This window comes from Ischnura elegans, chromosome 13 (assembly GCF_921293095.1).
Source record: "Ischnura elegans chromosome 13, ioIscEleg1.1, whole genome shotgun sequence".
Taxonomy (NCBI): domain Eukaryota; kingdom Metazoa; phylum Arthropoda; class Insecta; order Odonata; family Coenagrionidae; genus Ischnura; species Ischnura elegans.
In genome coordinates this window covers 12,777,993-12,801,135 of record NC_060258.1, presented here as the reverse complement: position 1 = coordinate 12,801,135, position 23,143 = coordinate 12,777,993, and the positions used below count along the sequence as shown (strand labels likewise).

Genomic DNA, 23,143 nt, shown 5'->3' with positions numbered 1-23,143 from the left:
ACTCATCACCCAAAAGGTCGTTACATTGAGGACAGAAAAAATAATAGCTTAATTTTAATTAAAGCAGAAACTTGCAAACTCCAAATTTTTAATGAAAAATTATAGCCATATTCCCACTTCAAAGACGAAGGCCCTAAGCCAATCAACAGCAGCAAATGCCATTCACTGAGTTCATTGTCAGTCACTGCACTTATCCCTTCCTGGGAATAAGAATTACTATTGTGATGCAAGTGACTCAGTTCATTGTCAGTACCCAGATAGCACCAAGTAAGAGAATTATCCGTTTGTTATGGTTTTCTTACAGAAAAATTAATAAGCAGTTTATCCTAAGCTAAGGGACTTGTATAAGGTAAGGGTAAGATTCAAGCGAAGAATAGGTAAGAAATGCCGTCAAATATCCTCAGGCAATGTAAGTCGCTTCTGTTGAAGCGCCAAAGGTGGCTGAACAACATACTACACATGCTACACGGCTCATCCCGACATGAATTTAAAGCCTACCGGTGAAATTTGGTGAGTCTTTATGAGAGTTTAAAAACGAATGACACATTTTCCTGTGAATAGAAAAAATTAACAACTGCAAGCGACCGGCTGGTGAAGACACAAAGCATAATACAAGTACTTAATCCTTCCGGCGGAAATAAAATATAGATAGCATTCGAGGGATCCGGACAAATAACCTAAGTAACCGCAGCTACACTAACTAATTCACCGTGGCTACTGATGAGTGCCAAGGTCGTAGTTATCAGTTTAAAATCCAATTAGGTAGAAACACTTTGCTGGTATGTGCATGAAAAACTGAAATTATTCAAGGTCCACACAATATAACATTTACGAATTCTGATTTATGGGCTGATAACGAGATGAATACAATACGTATATTAGAGATTCCCTCCGGCATTTTTATATTATTATACGTTGCTATTCTTGTGAAATTATGTATTTTTCTTACGTCCGTCATTTTGCCATCAGTTCATAAATGTGAATAATTTTCAAATTATGGCCGTATGATGTCATTTCTACTCATATCAAAGAAGTGCCAAGAATGGATAAATTATTCTTATACATAAAACCCTTAACTAATGCTCTAAATCGATGGAATGGAAACAACATCTACGGAAGTGCTGAAAGTTTGGCATCCATTTTGTCATTACTCTGGTTTTGTGTCGGCCTGGTCGTAAGAAACCCATAAAAAGCTTACTTGATTAGCACCTTCTTTATTTCTTCCTTTCAACTAATCTCAACGGCTTATAATGTGCTGGCTGGGTAATTATACTTTCAATGCGAACGTGGATAACTTCATTTTAATGCCTCAAAATGTGTGGAACGTCTCTGCAGTATCACCAAATCGAGAAGATTAATGAAAAAGAATTGTAATTCATGATGAACTAAGCTTTGAAATACTTCGGGAACAATAACTTCTTTCATGAAAAGTAAAAAGTCCAAATGTTAAAATTCAAAATAATGAAACGCTGTACTTCCTGATAAATATTCAGACTTCTGGTTTAGCATCACATGATTCATGCTAAAACAAAGCCACACGAATTCATTATGTGTGCATGACACACATAGATGGACAATATATCGAGGAGAAGTAAACACTCACCAATTGGTCATTATTGCTCTCTGGATTTGAGAAATAACCACAAGGAAGACGATGCGCATCCTCACTCTGAAAAAACAAAAGGAACACCAAACAAAATTAGGGTGAGATAACGATGTTCCAAGAGATATTTGCATAGCAGGTTTTCGTCATAGCGCTGTGATGTCTATGGCCATAACTTCACATTGCATGAGAGTAACATTCTGTATACTTAAAACAAATATCACTAGAAGCTGAAGAGAATGGTATTAATAGAAGAATAAAGAATTAAATTTTAAAATAATTAGAGGGTTACCTTTTAATGTTTCGATTTTTCAAGAAATATATTTTTATTAAGGTTGGATGGTTAATAATAGTATGTACCGAGATGTAATGAAATTTATAGCAATTATTGTTCATATAATTTTGATTAAAATCACAAACTCGTTCTCTACTTTATGGTATTCCATTATACGATTCCTTGAAATATCAACTTATACTTACACCACTACATTGTTTAGTTAACGCGGCCCGGGTTTCAATAAGTAATCATCATCTTCAGACGCAAATTATGATGTTCTTTTCTTATAAGTGTTAACTAGCTAACGGAGGAAGAGGATGATTTTAAAAACGGACGTCAGAATTAGGGAAAAAGATGGGTAGATATATTCGTTTGTGGGATGGCTGTCCTCACTTTCAATAATTTTAAAACTTTCCAAACGCTCTCTAGGTTCTACCTCAAGACAGTCTTTGCCAAATTATCAATCATCATTTAAAAATCGCTTCTATCGAAGGTGCATAGTAAGCGTTAACCAAAATCAATTTTATCTTCTCGGTTATTTTTGTAAGCCATTAAATGTTCTTTCTTCCTGACATCGAATCTTCTTCCTGTCTGCCTCATGTAGACACCATTGCAATCGGTGCATTTCAATTAATAAACTCCACATCTGTCTCACTGGTCTATCGAATCCTTACATTTTACAAGCCCATCTTCTTAGAGTGGAACCCTGAAATTTTTTAAACGACTAAAGTTATTAAAATTGTTACTTTATCTACGTTAACACATTCCTAAACAGATTCATTCGCTGGTAAGAAATAATCACGGGAGGCGAGAGTAATTGTATCATCGCGCACTTTCAGTTGTAATTCCTACACATAGTGTTTACGATTCTCTCATAATAATCAGATACACTCGTATTTGAAATAAATTTGATGACCATAGAGAAATAAAAGTAATTTTGATTCGATACATAATCATAGTTTTTGACTTTCTAGTTATTCGTCCCACAAAATGTGGGAAATGACGTAATTAAAAGCACCGACGCTTTCGTTTCAGCGAGAGTGGAACCACTACTAGTACAAAGACCGGTTGGGAAGTTACCGCTAGACTGGAACATTGCAAGCGTTACACCCACATTTAAAAAGGGAAACAGATGTGACCAAGGCAACTCAAATGTCAAATTTCATTGACATCGACCATAGGCAAGATACTTGAGCAATATCATGACTTTCTTGGACAGACGTAACTTCCTACATGACTATCGCCATGAGCTGCTGATGCACCTCGGCCAGAGATAGGAGTGTTTCTATGTTCCAATAGTGAGAGATGAACATCATCTCGACTCTCATTATATTTTATTTGCATCATCTTACAGATTTGAACTCATCTTTCAGCTAGTCCATTTAATTTAGGGTAAAGAGGCGAATTAATTGTTTTTAACCGTATTCCCCAAACATTACAACTAGACAAGTTTTTCCAGCAAACTATACCAATCTTTTCGAAAGGAAATTCTGGTATTTACTAACCAATCATAGACTCTTTTACATTTGCAGGTATAAACTTTGCAAAGACACTACACCACTCCACATATTGCGCCATGTCTCTGTTAATTTTAGGCCAGTATAACCCTTGTCTAGCCCTGGCGTTGGTTTTTTCGATTCCCATATAACCCTGATGAAGTAATTCAAGCATGTATTGTCTCAATTTTGTCTCTTGTCAAATTTCATTAACATCAATCATAGGCAAGATACTTGAGCATATCGTCGTCAGCAATATCATGACTTTCTTGGACAGACGTAACTTCCTCCATGACTGTCAGCATGGATTCCGAAAAAATAGATCATGCGAAACACAGCTTGCGCTCTTTCATAACGATGTTCTAAAATCTGGTGAATCGCAAAGACAAGTTGACGAATTATTCCTGAATTCGAACCTAGATAACGAATAATTACATCTAGTATTTCAATTATAATGTAAATAGCCTAACTTACTCATCATTAGGACTCAGTTTATCCCAATGCGTTGCCAGAAATTTCACTTTCTCCTCATGAATCCAATCCTTATCCACAGCAGTGCTGTAATAAACAAAGACAGTAAGTTGTATTCAACAGCAATACTTTCCTAGTGGAAGAACACTGAATTGCACCAGAATTTTCATAAAATCCCAAAGGCATTTTAATATCGCAAACAGCACAGTTTATTCTTATTTCAAGAAAATATCAGCAAGCAAATACCAATTACAAAACATTCTAATGTTTAGTAAAAGGTATGTATTTACATGCATAAAACCCTTCCAAAAATAACTAAAAAATTAAAATTAATATTATAATACCATTGAAAATACATGAAAATCAATGTCTAATTACAACAAAAAAACTAATAGAGCATGTTACACTTTAAAATTCAAGTTTGCCAACTTATTTGAACGGTGTGCCTAGCCACTCAAAATATAAGGTTCAGATTTTTTATTGAAATCTGTTTCAAATCCCTCTTTAGTTTCACATTCACTGTAAAATTTACCAACTCTTGTTATCTGGTCTGTACGCCTTTACCAAAAAAATATGTAATTGCACAAGTTGAAGCAAATATTTTCTAAAACCCAAAACCTTAATAATGGCCGCTTTTACCCAATTTGGCGCATTTAACATGTGGAAATCCTTTAACACTACCTCACCCAAATTAAAATTTATATCCCTCTCGCCATGGTTACATTCTATTAGTTTATTTGTATACACCCATGTCTCGTATAGCGCAAAGGATGCGTTCCTTGGGGTCTTTGCGCTATACGAATTTGCGTTATACGAGAGCATTTTAACATTGGGAAGATAGGGATGCGTTCCTGGTAGCATAGGTCTTGGGTATTGAATTTCCTCCAAAACATCTATATTCCCATAAAAAGCCTTATAAAACATTATTTATATAAATTTTTATAGTTTAAAACATCTTTAAAGATAGTATGCACGCATTCGAAGACTTTTATTCACGTTAAAAAAAAATTCTTACGTGCTTTTGAAATTCCCTCCTGTCGTGCGGGTAGGCTAACATCTGCTATCTCAGGGGTTCGTAATGCGTTGCCGGCAGTTGACGATTTTTCAAACTAGTCTAAAAACAACTATTGTGTCACTCAGGCCCTTTTGTCGCTCATCGAAATGACAGGCAAATGCTACTTTGAATGCCATTTCATAGCTAGCGGAGTTTATGAATGATAAATCATTTTAATTTGAAGTCCTCCGAGTCATTAGCAGCTAAGTGAAACAGTCTTTAAATGCCTTGAAACCTGACCCAGGTTTTCCTTCCCTGAAAATGAATGAACGAGATAGCATTCTTTTCCAAAACAATATCGTCTCGTCAACACTAAAAACTGGTTGAGGGGGAAAGGAGCCACTTTCAATTACAGCTTGGAGTTCATCAGAAAATGTTGCGGTGACTGCGCTATCAACATTTGCAGATTCACCAGATATCGCCGCACTGAAAATACCTGCTTGCCGTTTAAATTCTGGAACCAACCGGAGCTTTCACTAAATGTATCGGAGCGATTACCACTCTCGTCTTTTTGTATTGATTCACTATGAACTTTCCGTATGTGTAGACCGCTTGGTTGAAGTTGGTGCGGCTGAGGTCACTGATGTTTTAACTTCGTCTTTAGTCAGAATAAGGCATGGTGCGTTTAAACTTCCATGCAATATCGCTTCGACGTTCTCCATTTTCAAAGCAATTGACCTCTTTCAATTCCTCTTCTAGGTTTATAGTTTTTCTTGATAAATTCTTGATTTTTCTACACGCATTCCTATTTTTCGACATATTCTCTTGGTTTTTACTCTGTATGGCTCTATCTAAATCACCTTCCACTGCTGAACTGTATTCCTGAGACGCAAAAGGCCTACGACTGCGGGGAGGGAACGAAGCCATTGTGTTTGAGACACTATAGCGGACCCTTTCATGTGTTGATGCTATTCATGCGCAACTCGGCCACCGCTCCATTTCTCCCCCGTGAATACCAATGACCTTGAAGGCCTTAGCGTAGACCCTGGAAGTCAACCGCCCGATAACCTGTGACGGAGAAAATACGTCTCAAACCGTATTCTGAAAAAAATCATTTCCACTAGCCCCACGCTTAATTATTGATCTAAATTAACTCATTCTGTTAAGGAGACGAGATAAATTACTTCGCTGGGCCGGCTATCTGGACCCAATGACGAGTAATACTTTTGGCCATTGCACAGCAATGGATTTCGATTAATATATAAACAAAAAAGAAGAATTGAGGCAAGCAATAATATTAATATGCGTAAAATGATAGAAATTTCGTGTGTACTTAGCGCAAGTTCACGTTTTATCATGAGAGCGTTTAAGTTTTTGGATTAGGCTACACTGCGTTGCAATGTTTCCCCGCGAATTTGCGCTATATCGAAATTGTGCAAATCAAAATTGCGCTATACGAGACATGGGTGTACGTATCATCAACATATTTTGATAATAAAGATAACCTTCCCCTAGGCTCACGTTTAAAAATCTATTTTGCAAGAGTCCCATTAGTGGCACAGTGAGGAGTTTTATGGTATTAAAACAAACACTTGCTCACAAGGGAACACAAACCTAACCCTGCTTGTCTCGCGTTCATAACAGCCTATATAAAGCCCCACTTTAAGGTTAAAACACCATTACTAGAAACTTCGTTCAAATGTGGATGGTACCTAGGCAAAAGACATCCTGTGTACATTTCCATTGGTCTCACATATTTCCTCAAAAGAGGAGAAAATACATATATTGTTGATGTTGCTTGGAAGAAACATTGGGTTATCATGGGTTAAATTATATATTTGTTTTATAAATGTAAAAATTTAATTGAAAACGCTACTGTTTTTGTATTCATAATTCCCACACTATTAGTAATATTTATCTTAAACATAGTTTAAGTTACTGCACTTTTTTTTAGATGTGCAATATATCTCCAGTATTTTATTACAGTCGGATCCGGATTTAACGTCTTCGCATTTAACGTTTTTCCGCATTTAGCGTTTATTTTTTTGGGTCCCGATTCATTCCCTATTAGGACAATGTAAAAATTATCCGCATTTAGTGTTTCCGCATTTTGCGTTTTTCCGCATTTATGGTCGTAAAAATTTGTCCCGCTCGAGATTTTTTTGCCCGATTTAACGTTTTTTCATGACGGTTCATCCAAATCTTCGAATTTATGCTCATCAACAAGAACAGTCTCATGAAAGTTCACCAAGAGTCGATAGAATGTACTGGGGAACGCTTCTTCAACTGCTTTCTTCCGCGAGCGCAGCGCTGCGACCTTCAACTCGCAAGCTGGGTGATTTGTCTTCTCGTAATGTTTCGCTCCCCTTCTGATCCAAACACCAGGCACTTTTTGTATCAGATCCGATCTAATGGAGCAAAGTCATCCCATAATAACCTCGAACTACCTTATCCTTCACTTCTTGAACTTGACTTCGATGATACGTGACGACTGATGACACGAGTTATCCTCCGAGGGCCGCTACATTAATGGTTTTCTCGTTATGTTTTCAATTGATGGCTTATGCCCCTTTCAACTCTACTACCTACGGGCAGTCGATTATTAGCCCAATATTTTTTCAGTCGGCTACTTTCTCTTTTCAAAAGAGGAGGCCCAATATCAATTGCGCAGTTCACTAGAGGATTCTTTCTATAATCCATTCCAAGGTCAGATTCCACGGAGGAACAGCGAAAGAACCGAGGAAGTGTTTCCCCTGTCGTGATCGTGAGTGAGAGCATTCTTTCCCAACGGAGCAACATTATTTTACATCGTAATTTAGATATCCCGGAGCCAATTTATCGACATACGCGTGGTTGATATCGATGTCGATTCAAAAATATCTATCTTGTGCTAATTAATGTCAAAAGATTATGACAATCGGAGTTTTGACGAAGTATCACGGTCCATGACTCAAAATAAATCGCTCATGCTGGAAAAAAATCTCCGCATACTCACGGTAGATTAGATGAGCGCGGAAAAATACGAAAATCCGGCAGGTATCCCTTGGTGGTTGACTTCGTTATCATAACCCTGACGAAATTGCCAAACTCCAGAGGCTCTGACAATTCTTTTCTGATGAAATCCAGTTCTGTTGAAGATCAAACCTTTTCACTGAACAGAGTATAGCTGATCGTCATTCAAGGTCCAACCAAATTTTATTAAAACTTGCCGAGAAACAAGGCGAGTCGGAGTCAAGGTGATCAGCGCGCCGCGTAAGCAACTTCTCCCGGCTCCATTTGATCTGCATGAGGCCGCGGATATATGACAACGAATCTGGTGTTATCATCGAGTTAAATCACCATCGACTTGTACGCATACTAGAAATAAGATTCTACTTTTTCGGATGACCTCGAAATCCAAAATGTGTGCATAGGAGGCTTTTTAAAGGCTCATTAATCCCTTGTTTCGCCGAAGCAACAGAAAACGTTAATTTGGCAAAATTCCAGAAAACCTCCGTTTTACTAGATACTCGGTAGTTGAGAATTCGGGATTAGCGATCCTCTGCTGTCCCTTATTTCGCTCATTCCTCATGATTTTTCGAGTACCTACTTACACCTTTTCTTATTATATTGGAAATGCTACCAGTCACATACAGGTCACTTTTACAGAAAAAATTCTAAATTTCATCGAGATCACTGAAATATGCATAAAAATGGAATCACTAATGTCCACAATAATCCGTGTGGGAATGCTTTTAAGTTGATGTTTATTAGAATTTTCTTTAAATATTTCATTAAAACAATTGTCATCCTCTCATTACTTATTTTTACTGCCCATTTTTTTAGCCGATTCCTGAAAAGTATTATCCAACCTTCATAGGGCAGAGAACATTTCATTAAAGAATTTTTTGCTACATTCAGCACCTTTTAGTTACTTAAAATAATATTTTTTATTCATAAAAAGCCATTCCAATCATTACAGACCCTAAAATCTGAAAAAAATGGCAGGTCCTCATTTAGTGTTTGTCCGCATTTAGTGCTTTAAATTTTGTCCCCCCTGAAAAACCTTAAATCAGGATTCTACTGTATTTATTTGGTGTAACGTGGAAAATGAAGAATTTTTATTAGGCTGTGTTAATAATAATTATGTATCAGAAATTATGCATTGATAATTTAACCAACACCTAATTAAACACTTATGCATATTATTTAAGAAATGATCATCTTTGTAATATTTCAACTTGACTATGATTTAATGATGAGGAGCGAAATAGCCATGGAGTTAGAATACTTGGTTGAACAGTGATCCCTGATAAAATGGCACCTAATCAAGCAAAGCTTTGCATTACATCACCAAGAGTGTAGTTACCACATGCATATTTCTCATTCAAATGATGTAAATTTTGCGTCCATGAGCTTACCTTGGGTTTTCGTAATCTTGTTTCAGTTCCTCCAGGATATTAACCATGAACTCAAATACTTCATATCTGTGATAAGAGAAGACCATGCAATATTATAATAACGTTGATCATTAATGCTTATGTAAATTAGTACTCTAAATGTAGGATTGCCTGTCAACTATTGTCTTGTTTATTATTATTCATTCTGATAGCGTTTAAAAATTAAAGCGGCCAATATTTTTTCTATTTTATGCATTTCCCGACTGTCGCCATATTTAATATCTGACGGGGGATAAAGACGGCATAAATAACGTGCTATATTACATAATAAACTGAGTCACCTTATCTCTTTCATCTCCTGGGAAACCATTATGCCCAATGGACTCGTTTATTTCCTCCTCAAATGTAGCCTCCCCTTCCGAGATCGTACCGCTTACCGTGTCGCCCTCACACTTACCAAATTCCCGAACAACAACATGTTCATCTGAAAATTTAAAAATCATGGCTTCCTTTTCTTAATGTCAATAACATCCTGCAGTTTTCCTAACAAATCTATCCCTGAAATTACTGGGCGAATTAATTCCTTAACAACCAAGCATACTAAGTAAGTCAATAATTTTGTAGCCAATCGCATGAGTAATCAACACCTGTTGGGTTATTGGAGCTGATTTCCACTAGTCGGCCCCAATCATAAACGTTTTTCCAAGGGGTAAAGTGGGCAATTCAATTTCCAAACCTTTTAATTCTTTAACCTTATTCTCAGAAATCACCCAGACCTGGATTCCCGTGTCTACGAGAGCATACGTCGAATGGTTCCATTGGAGCACTTCTATCTCTGGGCACAAATGAGGCCTCCCCTCCTCCTCATACTCGAGACTGGAGTCCTTCATAAAAGGTCAAATGGGGATTTCCACTTTTATACGCGGCGAGTTTGGGGGGGGGGAAGTCGTTTGACCAAAAATCTGAGAGTTTCCCGGCTGTGGAGTTGGAAATGAAAAATCCATTTAAGGTTGGAGCACATTACCCTCGTCACGGCTCCCCGCATTCGGACCTCTCTCATCTCCCCCCCCCCGTTCTCCCGGTCTGCTTCTATCCTCAGCCTCTATCTTCTCTGCGATTCCACCAATTAAACCTTAAACCCACGGCGTGTCTGATTTCATATCGCGTTGACATTCAGGCGCGTCTCACCTGGCCTTCTTGCAGGCATTTGGGATAGGCCAAAACGTCCAAGCATTATTAAAAGTCTTTCAGATATAGCAACCTCAGCACTTCGGAGCAAATTCTGGGCGTAGGGTGGGAAATGTCGTATTAATAACGCCACTATCTCCTCCTCATTCTATGGCAACTTGCAAAGTCTTATTGCGGTGATTTTTCGGGTCGCGTATTCCTGCATACTACTTCCCAGCGTCCTCCAATATATCCCAGTAATGATTTTTACAGCATTTTACCACCTGGCAACTTGGTTACAGCAGAATGGCCATAGACTAGGAAATAGTGCGGTGATGTCTCGTGCTACCTGCATCCAAGATAGCGGCGGGGTAGTGGGTGTGGTTATTGCGTATTTGGCAGAGCGAGCTAGGTATAATGCGAAGTCACATGACGCAACATAAATCCCATTCCTTGTCTGCTAAAGTGAAACTATATTTTAGCGTTATACATATAGTAGTTTACATTTTTTTACAATAATTGCAACGTTTAAGCCTCACTACCTACTGAAGTTCAATGGGTAACTTTTTCTAGCAATAAATTTGTACATGCAATTGATATAGAAGAAATAATACTACACTGCCGTTATATTCACCTTGGGAAACTCCATTTTAAATTCTCTATCAACTCCTTCAGCATGTTCAGTGTTGAGATAAAACGGTCCTTCCTGCAACAGAAAGTCAAATTAGTCATTAATTAGTATGACACCTGCACTGAATGAAATATCCTTTTATCAAGTGTTTTTGTTTCGGATATTTAACTCCATAAGCAGAGGGCAACAGCTAACACTTCATCAAAGACTATTGTCAAGGGTATATATTGAATTCCTTCACAGGAACGAGAGATCGAGACGATATAATCCCTTTAGCCATCCAATCCCTCCTCATTGCATTAATTGTTATTTTTAAATTTACGCGATTTGAAATACAGTAGACTCTCGTTAATACGAACAACATTGTTACGAAGTTCTCGTTATTACGAAGCAAATCGTTGGTCCCGTCGAAAAGGCCTATCCAAGCTATAGTAAAAGAAACGTTATTACGTATTTTTCGTTTTTACGAAATTACGAACCTAACTCCCGGTCCCGGCGGTTACAATATGAACTTTATTACGAAGTTCCACGCACAAGTCACGGCATTTAGGTGGATATTCACTACACTTAAGTTTTAATAATCGCGCCACGTTTAAGTTCTTCTCGTGTACTGTGCCAAAGAGCGTCAATTATGGTTCTTTATTCAGTTTATACGCTACATTATATAACAAGTTTCATTCCTGTGAAGTCATAGTGACCCACTCATAACCGTTAGTAAATTGGTTGTACAGTCAATCCTCTTCCTATGCACATTCGATTTACAAATTTTCAGAGATACGATCATTCAAAATTTTCAAATTTCGAATTTAGCCGATACTACGCGGTGTGGCGCTGGGAAACTCTCACTGTGATCACAATCTGAATAAGGTATCATTTAAGGTGAATTTAGGAACTGTTCAGCGTTTCGCCCGTTCTTCGTCATCGTGGGGAGCTATTTTTTCGGCTCCGAATGCATCGCAGACCCCGCTAGATCAGTTCGCCACAATCGTGAGTTAGCTCATACGTGTAATGCAGTGTTGTATTCTGCAGGATAACAGTACTCATCGATAACTTGCGTACAATCCGGCTGGCGAGGGTTGTCTGATTACGGCACAATAAGAGGGGCGGATAATCCTGCGCCAGCACGGTTTAAAGCCAATCGCTGTCCCCCAAGCGCACCTCACACCCTCGCCTAGTCATACAACGTTGTCAAATGCATAAACGAGCACCGAAATAAGCCTGATCTACCAAAATAAGCCCATTCTTCGAATCACAAGAACAAGTGATTATTCCTCTAGGTACTTCACGCTCGTCGTCCCTTCCGGTTCTTTTCTTCACGGAACAATTTGTAAGCGTTTCCCTTTCTTACCTGGCAGCCTTGCTCCCTACCCAGACCTAGACCATTTTGTCTGTTATTGGACAAATCTCGGTGGCCGGACGGTAATTTTATCAACCTAGGAACAAGGTCTTGGGACGCATCTAGTATGAATATCGGAGTTCATGTATTCGGGAAGATATCAACCCTCGATTGCGTCATGGCGTAGTCTTCTGTTGAAAAACTGAAACGAATTTTCCTGTTAGTATATATTCCCGCGTAGTTTAATTGCGTTTATAATACACTATTTTTTTCGACGATTCCTATAAGAAACGTTCTTACGAACTTCGTTATTACGAACCTCCGGTTTTTCGGTCCCGTGAACTTCGTAATAACGAGAGTCTACTGTAATATAGTTCATATACAGAATGAATAACAACTTAAAGAGTACCTGTAACAATAAAAATGAAAGATAGACGATATTTACAGACATGTCAAACAGTAACTTAACAAAGCTACAAACTTATGCGATAGCCATTATCTCAGTATTTAGCTAGTTATTCGGTTGTTTTTCACTTGATGGGAGGAAGTCAGGTCAGTAAAATGTTTACTTGTTGAAGAAAAGGGATCAATATAATTCGGGATGGAATTTATTTCGAAGGAAAGCCGGTAGAATAAAGAACGGTTACTTATTAATAGTTTGGATACTGGTTTGTAGGCGAATCATGGAGATCGAACCATTGTGGTTGGAAAGGCCTTTAGAAAGTTATCTTTTGACTTGAATAACCTCAATATTAAAGATAATTAAAACTCCAGCTCTTTAGCTGTAGTGGAAACATGGTTTTTCGACGGTGTCACCCGTTAAAATTAAATATTCTGCGTTCTTCTGGTAGCGGCACGCAGGGACACGTGAAAGACGTCACTCACGTGAATTTGGTGTCCCTACCTTGAAGGAAAGTGGCAAAAAAAAAATCCAAAAAATCTGAAAATTGTGTGTTGGTGGGATGCTAACTTTACGGTGTATGTGTTATAAGTTACCCGGTATCCCGGTTAAAATTGTTCTCCTCTTTTCTACCATGGAAAGGTCTTGTAATACCAAAGGGGCCAACCAGTCGAGAAGGAGCCAGGATGAAGGCTTGCGTATCGATGTGGAATTCAGTCAAACGCGAAAGGATAAATGCATTCTGGGGTGTGCGGCAAAAAGTTAGCTGGACGATGCAGAAGATGACTTCAATACAAATTGGTGTACGGAAACGGCAACATCTTGTTTTGAATTAGACAGAGGCAAAAAGTGGCAGCTATATATAAAATTTCAGGACTCTAATTTAACACATAAAAACAGCCACCAAAAATATGAAATCCATATCCCTGAGTGAAGATGAATATGCCGGAGATAGTGGCAAGATGAATGCACGGTTAAGCAATGATCACGAAGACAATGGAGTAAAGACATTGAGGATTTAGCACCCAAACATACAATGCTGATAAGCTAATCTTCACCGCAATGACCGACTACAGTGCCCCTAGCTGACAAAGTAGAACCATAAGAAGTAGATATTCAATGCGGCCGCTTCGACTAATCACTTAAAATAGGGATTACCCCGTTTGCCAGTCAGAGAGGGATCTGAAGAAATTACTATTAGATATGGAAAAGAAAATCGGCAAGTTTAGCCTCAAATTCGATGCAAAGAAAACCAAGCTATACAGTGGAACCTAGTTAAGCGAGTACGGGCTATAGCGACACCCCCGCTATTACGAGAGATAGCCGATGCACCGTCAATTCACCCTATAATAAGCGTGTTAAAAACTTAGTTTTTACGAGGCCCTTTCGGTGTTGGCTCTCGCCATAGCGAGGGTTTCACCGCCGGAAGACTTTCATCAAGACTCCTTAACCTCTGTAATTGCTAGCGATCTGTTAGAAATGAAGTTAATGGAGTGCTCAGTCTCAAATTTATGTGGTAAACTGTCGTTCGATAAATATAATGATTGGCGAAACAATGCTTTGCATGATTTTTATTCAGTGCGGCGCTTATAAATTGCTTGAATAGTTAGTCGTTACTTGAGTAAGGAAATTTAGTGATGCAAAAAAACATCGCCTTTCGTCTGGATTTATGCTTACGTTTATCGGATAGATGTTTATCTGTCGCCACTCCTGCTCTGCACCACTCCTGTTCCTGTATATCTGTTCGCAACAGGTATATTGGCTATTATTTGCTCCACCTCCGGTAAAGCGACAATTCGCTATAGCGAGTGTTTATAAGTGCACCGTGGGGTGTCGTAATATCGAGGTTGCACTGTATATTGGTATTTTACATATCAGATTCCGACTCGTGAGCCATTTCCAGCGAATGTTGCTGAAAGGCAGCATTTAAAGGTATACACGAAAGGTCTTGTTCCCTGATCAACTAAAATATTTACCATGGTTAATGATCGTTATGTACCGACCAGTGGATACAATTTTAAATGCTAAGGTTTCAAAGTAAAACGTAGAAGGTATGTTGAGGGAAACATGCACACAAATATGTGAAAATAACAAAGAAATTTGGATACATTTTCCTGGGTTACGGCCGCGTTGGCTCGTTTTAGTGGACTTAACCCACTAAGCAGTTATCCATTGTCATCACCTTGGAAGCCTCCGTACCAATAGAGGTATTTTATGTTATAAAAGTCTGTCTTTTACTACAGTTTAGAATATATACTTCTTCTCTCATATTTTTCCAGAAGCTTTTTTTTAATTATAGAGTAGAATTATAAACATCCAGACTCGCCCATTGTTTGATGAAGGGTGAACACTTTCCTGTCGTTCAGCCTCTGCCCCTTGGTCTCTTGTCAGGTTATTATCATCCACTACCTCCAAAGGGTGCTGATCGCTGTAAATATAAAATCATTTTCCACATTAGATGATTTCTCCTTGATTGTTTGAGTTGGCAGCTTAAAAATTATCAAAATATTTTATAAATGGACATTCCAAATAAACATACAGCTGGATAGGTCGAAAAATGACTCGTTTGGAATAAAATTCACGCTGTAAGAGAAATGTTTCATTATAATTAGTGTCTCAGGTTCTGATCTTTTCAAAAATTTATCATGTTAACCACTGCCGCCAGAGACTTAAAGTTAAACATACTGCAAAAATGAAAGTGGAGAAAAATACCAGTGGTGGGGACATCACAAATAGATCGAAGAAACCCATTTTAAGAACAAATAATGAAGAGTACCACATTCAAATTAAAACTAAGTTAAAACTATCTTAGTTTAAAGTATACCGGGACTAGCCGCGGTGATAACTTTTACGGGAGTCACCCGCAATGCACAAATGTGCGAAAGATCCATAGAGAAAAAAATCATTCGCCTTGACCAAGATTCGAACCCGGATCCCCCGGTCGAGTGCTTTAGCCAGTTAAGCTACCGAGGCGTCATTCTTCCCTGTGGATATTTGCGGACACTACCGGACAAACTCGTCCCGGTATACTTAAAACTAGTCTAGAGCGAACACCACTTTGTGTTCTATGTCCGGGCCTGCTCTCCGGCTGTGGCGCTGTGCGCACGATTTGGACTGCTTGTGGCATCATATGCTCAGCAGACCAGCAATATCTTGTCCGGTAGTGTCCGAAAATATCCAAAGGGAAGAATGACGCCTCGGTAGCTTAACTGGCTAAAGCACTCGACCGGAAATCGAGGGATCCAGGTTCGAATCCCGGTCAAGGCGAATGATTTTTTCTCTGTGGATCTTTTGCTTAATCCACTTGCTTCATCTTGCTTCATAATTTATAACACTTCTTACGTAATCTATAGCAGGCGAGTTTTTTTATGAAGAGTGACAGAAACCAATCAGGTTCTCCCAAAGATGGCTGAAGGCTTAAAACAAGGGCTGTGCGAGAATCTCGACTACCCGAGAGTCTCGACGGTCGAGATGAGACTTAAATTTCCTGGCATTGTCAGAGCAAGTGTCTTCACTAGTCTCGATAAGTAAAACTACTATTTACTACAAGAGTAATACTCTGAAATGCGTGACACAAACATGTTCCCATCCCCCTCCCAAACCCGCTTGATGTAATCGAGCGCCCATCGACTCGTATGGATATAAATTCAGAAACCGTTCACAATAGTGACGTCTATTCAAAAAAAGTAAGAAATTATGAGCAAAATATCATTTGGAAAAGATGTGGACAAAGATCCAATTTTATCAATGCTGAAGTTTACAAAATGAATCGATTCCCTAAAGGCTAGAGTATGCAGCTGTTTGATATGCAGTTTATTACAGACTTTAAAATTGAGCTGACGCACTACCGGAAACTACCGAAATGCACTAGAGACTTGAAGTTAAACATTTCTTCTTCAGTCTTCAGGGGTCTCGAGAAGTCTTGACCCTTCGAGGAACCCGACGAGATTCTCGGGTGCTCTTAGAAGATAAATAAATATATTGCAGAAAAGTTTCACGGGTTTTCCACCGGTTCCACGTTTCGATCAGTGACTTTCTGATCATCCTCAGGGGATCTTCCGAATGAAAGAATGAAGAAATTTTCCGTATATATACACTCCATCCGAGTTCAGATGTGACCTGATTGGTTCACGCTTGTTGAGGTTTTCCCGCCATTTTTGTCGTATATAATGGACTTCATTATTGGTCTCCAACCATTGCTGATTTGGAAGCCCGTGTCCCTGTTGAAGTTGTTGCGGTTGATGCGGATCTGAATGGCTTCCTTGACGGGGCGGTCCCAGTAGCCTTGTTATGGCGGGAGCATTATATACGACACGTAAGAATTTTTTTTAACGTGAATAATAGTCTTTGAATGCGTGCATAATATCTTTAAAAATGTTTTAAACTATAAACATTTATATAAATAATGTATTCTAAGGCTTTTTATGGGAATATAGATGTTTTAGAGGAAATTCAATACCCAAGACCTATGCTACCAGGAACGCATCCCTATCTTCCCTATGTTAAAACACTCTCATATAACGCAAATTCGTATAGCTCAAAACCCCAAGGAACGCATCCCTTGCCCTATAGGAGACATGGGTGTACTGCATTGAAATGTTTTATCCATTTCGACCACCATTCATTCCTAACATGAATCACTAACTGCAGAAAGTCATCATTTCCAAGATGGACGATTTTTCTTTTTTTATCTTAGTTGCTGCTAGATGCAACACTCAAAAAATTGAGTTACTTTAGTGATGGTTGTACAGGACCGTACGAGAACTGCAAAAAATTTCTCAATCTTTGCAAGCATTACCAGGATTCCTCCTTAATGGCATCATGGACATTCTTTGCTACAAGCCATGGAAAATCCCCATGTGATGGAATTGGTGGTACTGTAAAGCTTTTAGTTGCCCGAGAGAGCATCCAGAGATGTTCAGGTGATGCCTTAAACGAATCGAAGTGTATTATTTAAATTAGTACTTCCATTTATCCTCTAATGCACAGTAAGAGTCTAATGTATGTTGATACCATTTTTTCCATAAACTAAACACTTAAAAAATGGGTAAATTCCATGAAAAAAGCATCATTTCACATTTCTGAGCCATTTGGACTCTTTTTCCCTTCAGCTGCCACAAGCCAAGTATTGTTATTAAAAAAATTGTATGAACAAGAGCCACATTCGCTAGACTACATGTTTGGTCTTAGATTTACTGACTAATATTTCAAATATATCCTCATGAAGGTATGGATACACTTATACTTATTATGTTACAGTAGGTGTCAAAAAATCCCTCTCACGGAGGCAGAAAAAAAGTAAAATCTGAAATACTCATAGCAGCAGTCAAAACACCACCATTTTTATTTCACAGTATATTGGAGCACATATTAACCTTCAATTTAAAAAATAATTGGATGAGTTAACTACTCTGCCTTTAGGTGATAATTCTGAAATTATGAAGTAATGTTTTTGAGCTCAAAAAATCGGTTAATTAACAACTGTTGACATCATTTTGGCTAACATAACAATGCAAGGGGAATAAAAGACATTGCTATGGAAGCTATGTACTTGGATAGACAAGGGGTCAAAACTTCATTCAAATATATTATGTGGTTTCTGAGTTATGAATTTTTACCCTGTGCCCTGCACTCTGGAATTTGACTCCCACTAGCGTCACTTCTGAGCAAACATCTCAAACTTCGACTCCTCATATATTGCAAACTATGAGAGTGAGAGAGTAAATATTTCACATGGGTCATTAGATAGGTGATAGTAGCTAGTGACCAAAATTTCATTAAATTCCGAGTCGGTGGGTGCCATGCCTCGGTGAACGGACGTGGAATGACCCAGTTCTGAGTCAGCAATTCCCTCGTGCCCAAAGTGTGGGGTCTCGGTTTAACGAAAAAAGGAAGGGTAAGCTGTGACCTCATACGTACCAATCGTCCTGTGAGTCTGTCTCTGAGTCCGATGCATCAGCACTCGAGGAGCAGCAACAGCGTTGCATCAGTGACTCCTGCTCTTCTGTACTTGGGTCTGGATGCATTGAAATCACCTCCTCCAGGTCTTTCTGCGACGCCCGGAGAGCAAGACCTGCTTTAAGCATGGTGGCAGAACTCCTGGATCAAGAGAAAAGTATTCATGTTAGCTAACAGAAGCTGGAGAGCACTGTAGAATCACTAAAGGTAGTAATCACTGTGCATTCTACCACGCCTGACCACTTATTTCCGACTATTGCATACTAAATCAAAATGTGTATCAAGCATTAACGACAGTTCTGCAATAAATGCATGCGTTAAAAAGCTTGAATCGCACCTAACATAATAGGGTGCCAATACAAGGGAAAAATGAAGCACGACTGACTTCATGGGTCGAAAAATCCAAGCTAAGGTGGTCTTCGTGGCCACTATGCTCGAGGAGGCTCGAGATCAGGAAAGAGTGAGTGAAAATATGTGTGTGGCCCTTCGTGGTTGAGAAGACTGGACCATTTGAAAAAGTACTTAATCGGATAAGAACTGAGGCCTTGGAGAATCGGTGCTGAAGGAATTCGCTCAAGATGAATTGGACGAAAGGGGTGAGGAATGAGGGGAAAGGAGATAATGTAGAAGAAAGAACACCAGAGATTGCTGTATGCCGAAGAAGAACAAGGTGGATTGGCAACGGAGTCAGAAACTGCAGGTAATGTGTGAGAAACATATTGGAATGAGAAACTGATGGAAAAGTGTCCAGAGTAGAAGCAGGTTGAAAGCTTGGTGTAGTCATATGCTGGTCTTAACAGGGCCCACTTATCTTCATAGCCCTCTCCACTTTCCCATCCCCCGCCCTCTCCCTACCACATTCTTATCCTAATCTCCTCAGCCTCTCCTCATCCTCTGTCCTCCTCCTCCTCACTCTCTACTCGTCTCCTTCCAGACAAAGACCCAAACGGGTTGAACATTTGAAACCTTACGTGTGAGTTCTCTTTTATTTGTGTCTAAGTTTTTCGTGGCCTATCACGACATTTATTTATTTATTTAACATGAATAACATTAAAAACATAAAAAACCACAGGTTGGGCAGAACACAGTATAAAAAAAATTATAAAAAAATGTTTTTTTCCTTAGTAAAAAAGAAAATTAAATGAATGTATTTTATAATGCTGTAGCAAAAATATTTAAAAAATGAGTTCTGGGTTGTTTTAATGTTATAAAATTACACGTAAACAAGCAAAGAGCTGCGCAATCTTAGTATTTTATTCATATCATATTGAAATTTAGACTCAAGTATTACCTTAAGTACCTTTAAACAATTTGCCTATATAAAAGGAGGAACAGTGTTGACATTGGATTAGGTAAACTACATTCTTGGAAGTACAGGAGGCCGCAGGGGGTGGTGGTAGACAGGAGACGAGATGACTAGGGATAGAAGGAGGGGTAAAAATTGAGCAGGTCTTGCATCTAGGACGACCGCAGGACAAAGGTGTACTAGTGGGAGTAGTGGGTGACTTATGTAAGGGGTTCGTTGAGCAGAATAAATCTGAAAGGTTTGCAGGTCGTCTGAATGTGAAATTAGGGGGTTTGGCAAAAAGATTGGATAAGTATATTCAAAAAGTAATACATATTCAATACGCAAAAAGTACAGTAAAACTTCGATTTTACGCACTTCGATTTTACATCAAGTCTCGTTTTTACGCAGCGGCACTCAAGTCCGGCCGGAAAGCATAGGGAATTGCAATGGTGAAACTTCGATTTTACATCTTTTCTTGATTTTACGCAGTTTTTCGATTTTGCGCAGCATAAACCCAGCCCCTAAGAGGTCGCTAATCTTGATATTACGCAGTTGTCTTTCGGCTTGTTTTGAAAATCCGACTAGAGCAATATGCAGTTAGGTTATTATTTCGTCTCAATGAGTTGCAAAAATGAATACAGGAACGGTTGAAATGACATCGCGCTGTTGAGCGTGAAACTAAATACATCGCGAATCTAATTATTGCTTCCCCGTGAGCCCTCTTAGGCTCCATTACGAACGCGAATGTCGCTCTTAGTTCAAATTCGCCGTAGAAGGATATCGAAACCTAAAACACACGGCAATCGCCGTGTATGCGTAACTACTTTTTATTAAGACATGATCGCTGGAGATATTAACATTATCACCTTTCGTTTATTATTCGACTTATTGATCGATGCTGTTTATACCCAGAATTATGAGCTACGGAATATCTATCGCCAACGCAAGGCTTTCTAGAATTTTGCCGACGCTATGTTTTCCGTCGCCCCAGCGAAATATAACGGCGAAATGAGTAGTTAAAAATACTCCCGTGCCAAAATTTTGGCTTCCAAGGTGATCCAAAAAAGATAGTCTTACTTCTAGTATGGACGTAAGTCGATTGTGATTCAACACGATGGTAAAAGCAGCATGCATTGTCTCATTCCCAGGCTAATCCCACATCTGCGGGACAAATGGAGGCGAGGAAAAATTGCTTGCGCTGCGCGCTTATCAGAACCGACTCAACTTGTATCTCATTGTCAGACGGTTTAAGTTAAACATGATTGGAACTTGAATAGCTATTACCTTAACCCCGCTAGGTGGCAAGCGTTTTAACGGAACGGGAGTTAATGCCCTCGGAGAATAACTCGCGTCGTCAATCGTCATGTAATCATTGAAGTCAAATTCAAGACGTGAGTGATAAGGCAGTCCCTTTAAACTCAGGAATGGCTTAGTACCATTAAATCGAAATACAAAAAGTGTCCGGTGTTGTTATCAGATATGGGGAAGCAAAATATTACGTGAAGCTGAGTCACACGGCTTGTGAGTCGAAGGTCCCGGCGCTGAATTCGCGGAAGAATGCCGACAGAGAAGCTATTCCCGGAAGAGTCAATCTACTAATGCTAAAATTTCATGGGGAAATGCTTTTTTAATGCGTATTAATTATAAAGAAGGAAAAATTTTCAGGACTATTAGTCATTTTTTATTCATCACGGGCGGCATGACGGCAGTTGCGCGGTCATTTAAATAGCTCACTTTAAAAAAGTGATCTAAGCACCGGAAAAATCAGAATTTCCGAATATCCCGGGTCCTGTGTGCTCCGTATTATCTATGGTATGCTATTTGGAGGTAACCAACAACTGGGGACATTAGCGCCATGAGGTAAGGGCTGGGGGGATAGGAACCCTATGTTGGCATTAGCCAGGTTGTAATGATAAGCTCAAAAGGGACCAGGACTTAACTTCCCATCTGATGGACAGAGTGGTGCACTGGAAGTGCCCTCCACATTAGACTCAAGTAGGGATAGGGCCATCTCTGATAAGTCTCTGCTACTGCCAGGACTTGAACTTTGTTTGTCTGCTGGTGGTAAAACGGATATCCTGAAAACTGCTTTTAATGAGAATATTTTCGAAAATTAGCTTCTCTGCGACCATTAAGTATCACCATTCCGAAATTTCTCCTGGGTAACAGAAGTAATCTTAGTGCCAGAAATGCTGGCATTTCAACCATTTTGTTCAACCATGGGAAACACTGTTCAGGAATGCAAAGTTGTTTCTCTAAAGGTAACAAACACGTCATCTGTGGTGTTGCTTTTGAGTAAATAAGATTATTAGGCTTAATTTTCCGAGCAATAATGAGCTAGTGTTATCCTGAAGACTATACTCCTCCTCAATACCAATTCTTGATTTTACACACTTTGATTTTACACAGTGCCCATATTTCGGTCCCTCCAACTGCCTAAAATCAAAGTTTTACTGTATATTCAAAGACAATTTCAGATGCACACTCCTCTATAACACAAGGCAAAACATCTAATTTTGCGGAACACACCAATACAAAACATTTCACAATCTGGGGTGATGCTCTGTTAGTATATCATTACTCACGATTGCTCTATATTTTATACCTTAACCTTCCACCATTTTTTATTTAGCTGTGTCTCGTAAATGATGTTAAATGAGGAATAATTTGACAGAAAATATAATAACCTGATTTGACACTCGATTATTTTAAATATCATAGCAATTTCCCTAAGCATTTGTTCACCGACTTCAGATATATCCAATGCACCCTTATAAACCACCTTGTCTCATCATTAAAAAAGAAGAGATACAATTATCTGCAATTTACGACTTGAAAGAATGTTTCATGCAATTTTTTCTTATCCTCCATAATTCTGTTCTTCCTTAATATGTGCTGTAAAACTTTCTCTCGCCAGCGTAATCGTAACGTCTCAACTTCGTAATAACGAGAGTCTACTGTATAAGATAAAAATAGTGAAACATTTATTGCTGAAAATTTCATTCCATGTACGTAATCACAGCTACATTAATGGTCTCTTGTTGTCTCGGTACGATTTAAGGAGGTAGTTAGGCTGTCTCGAAGGTGTCTCCTTGGTATGATAAGCGGAGGTTTTACAATATAAAGAGGTCCACTACATAGAG

At 38.8% G+C, this 23,143-nt stretch overlaps 2 protein-coding genes across 2 annotated transcripts in view; both read right to left on the bottom strand.

The window, feature by feature from the left end:
- Positions 1-1,663, bottom strand: part of LOC124170082 — a 73,992-nt gene extending 72,329 nt beyond the window's left edge. Inside the window, exon 1 of the mRNA XM_046548776.1 lies at positions 1,604-1,663. Within this exon, the coding sequence (XP_046404732.1) occupies positions 1,604-1,662 (59 nt within the window). The 5' untranslated portion in view covers position 1,663. The remainder of the gene's footprint in view (positions 1-1,603) is intronic.
- Positions 1-23,143, bottom strand: part of LOC124170029 — a 513,527-nt gene that overhangs the window by 481,583 nt on the left and 8,801 nt on the right. The window contains exons 2-6 of the mRNA XM_046548714.1: positions 18,674-18,853; positions 15,081-15,182; positions 11,022-11,093; positions 9,242-9,307; positions 3,851-3,934 (exon numbers count right to left, since the gene is read on the bottom strand). Coding sequence (XP_046404670.1) covers positions 3,851-3,934; positions 9,242-9,307; positions 11,022-11,093; positions 15,081-15,182; positions 18,674-18,840 — 491 coding nt within the window. The 5' untranslated portion in view covers positions 18,841-18,853. The remainder of the gene's footprint in view (positions 1-3,850; positions 3,935-9,241; positions 9,308-11,021; positions 11,094-15,080; positions 15,183-18,673; positions 18,854-23,143) is intronic.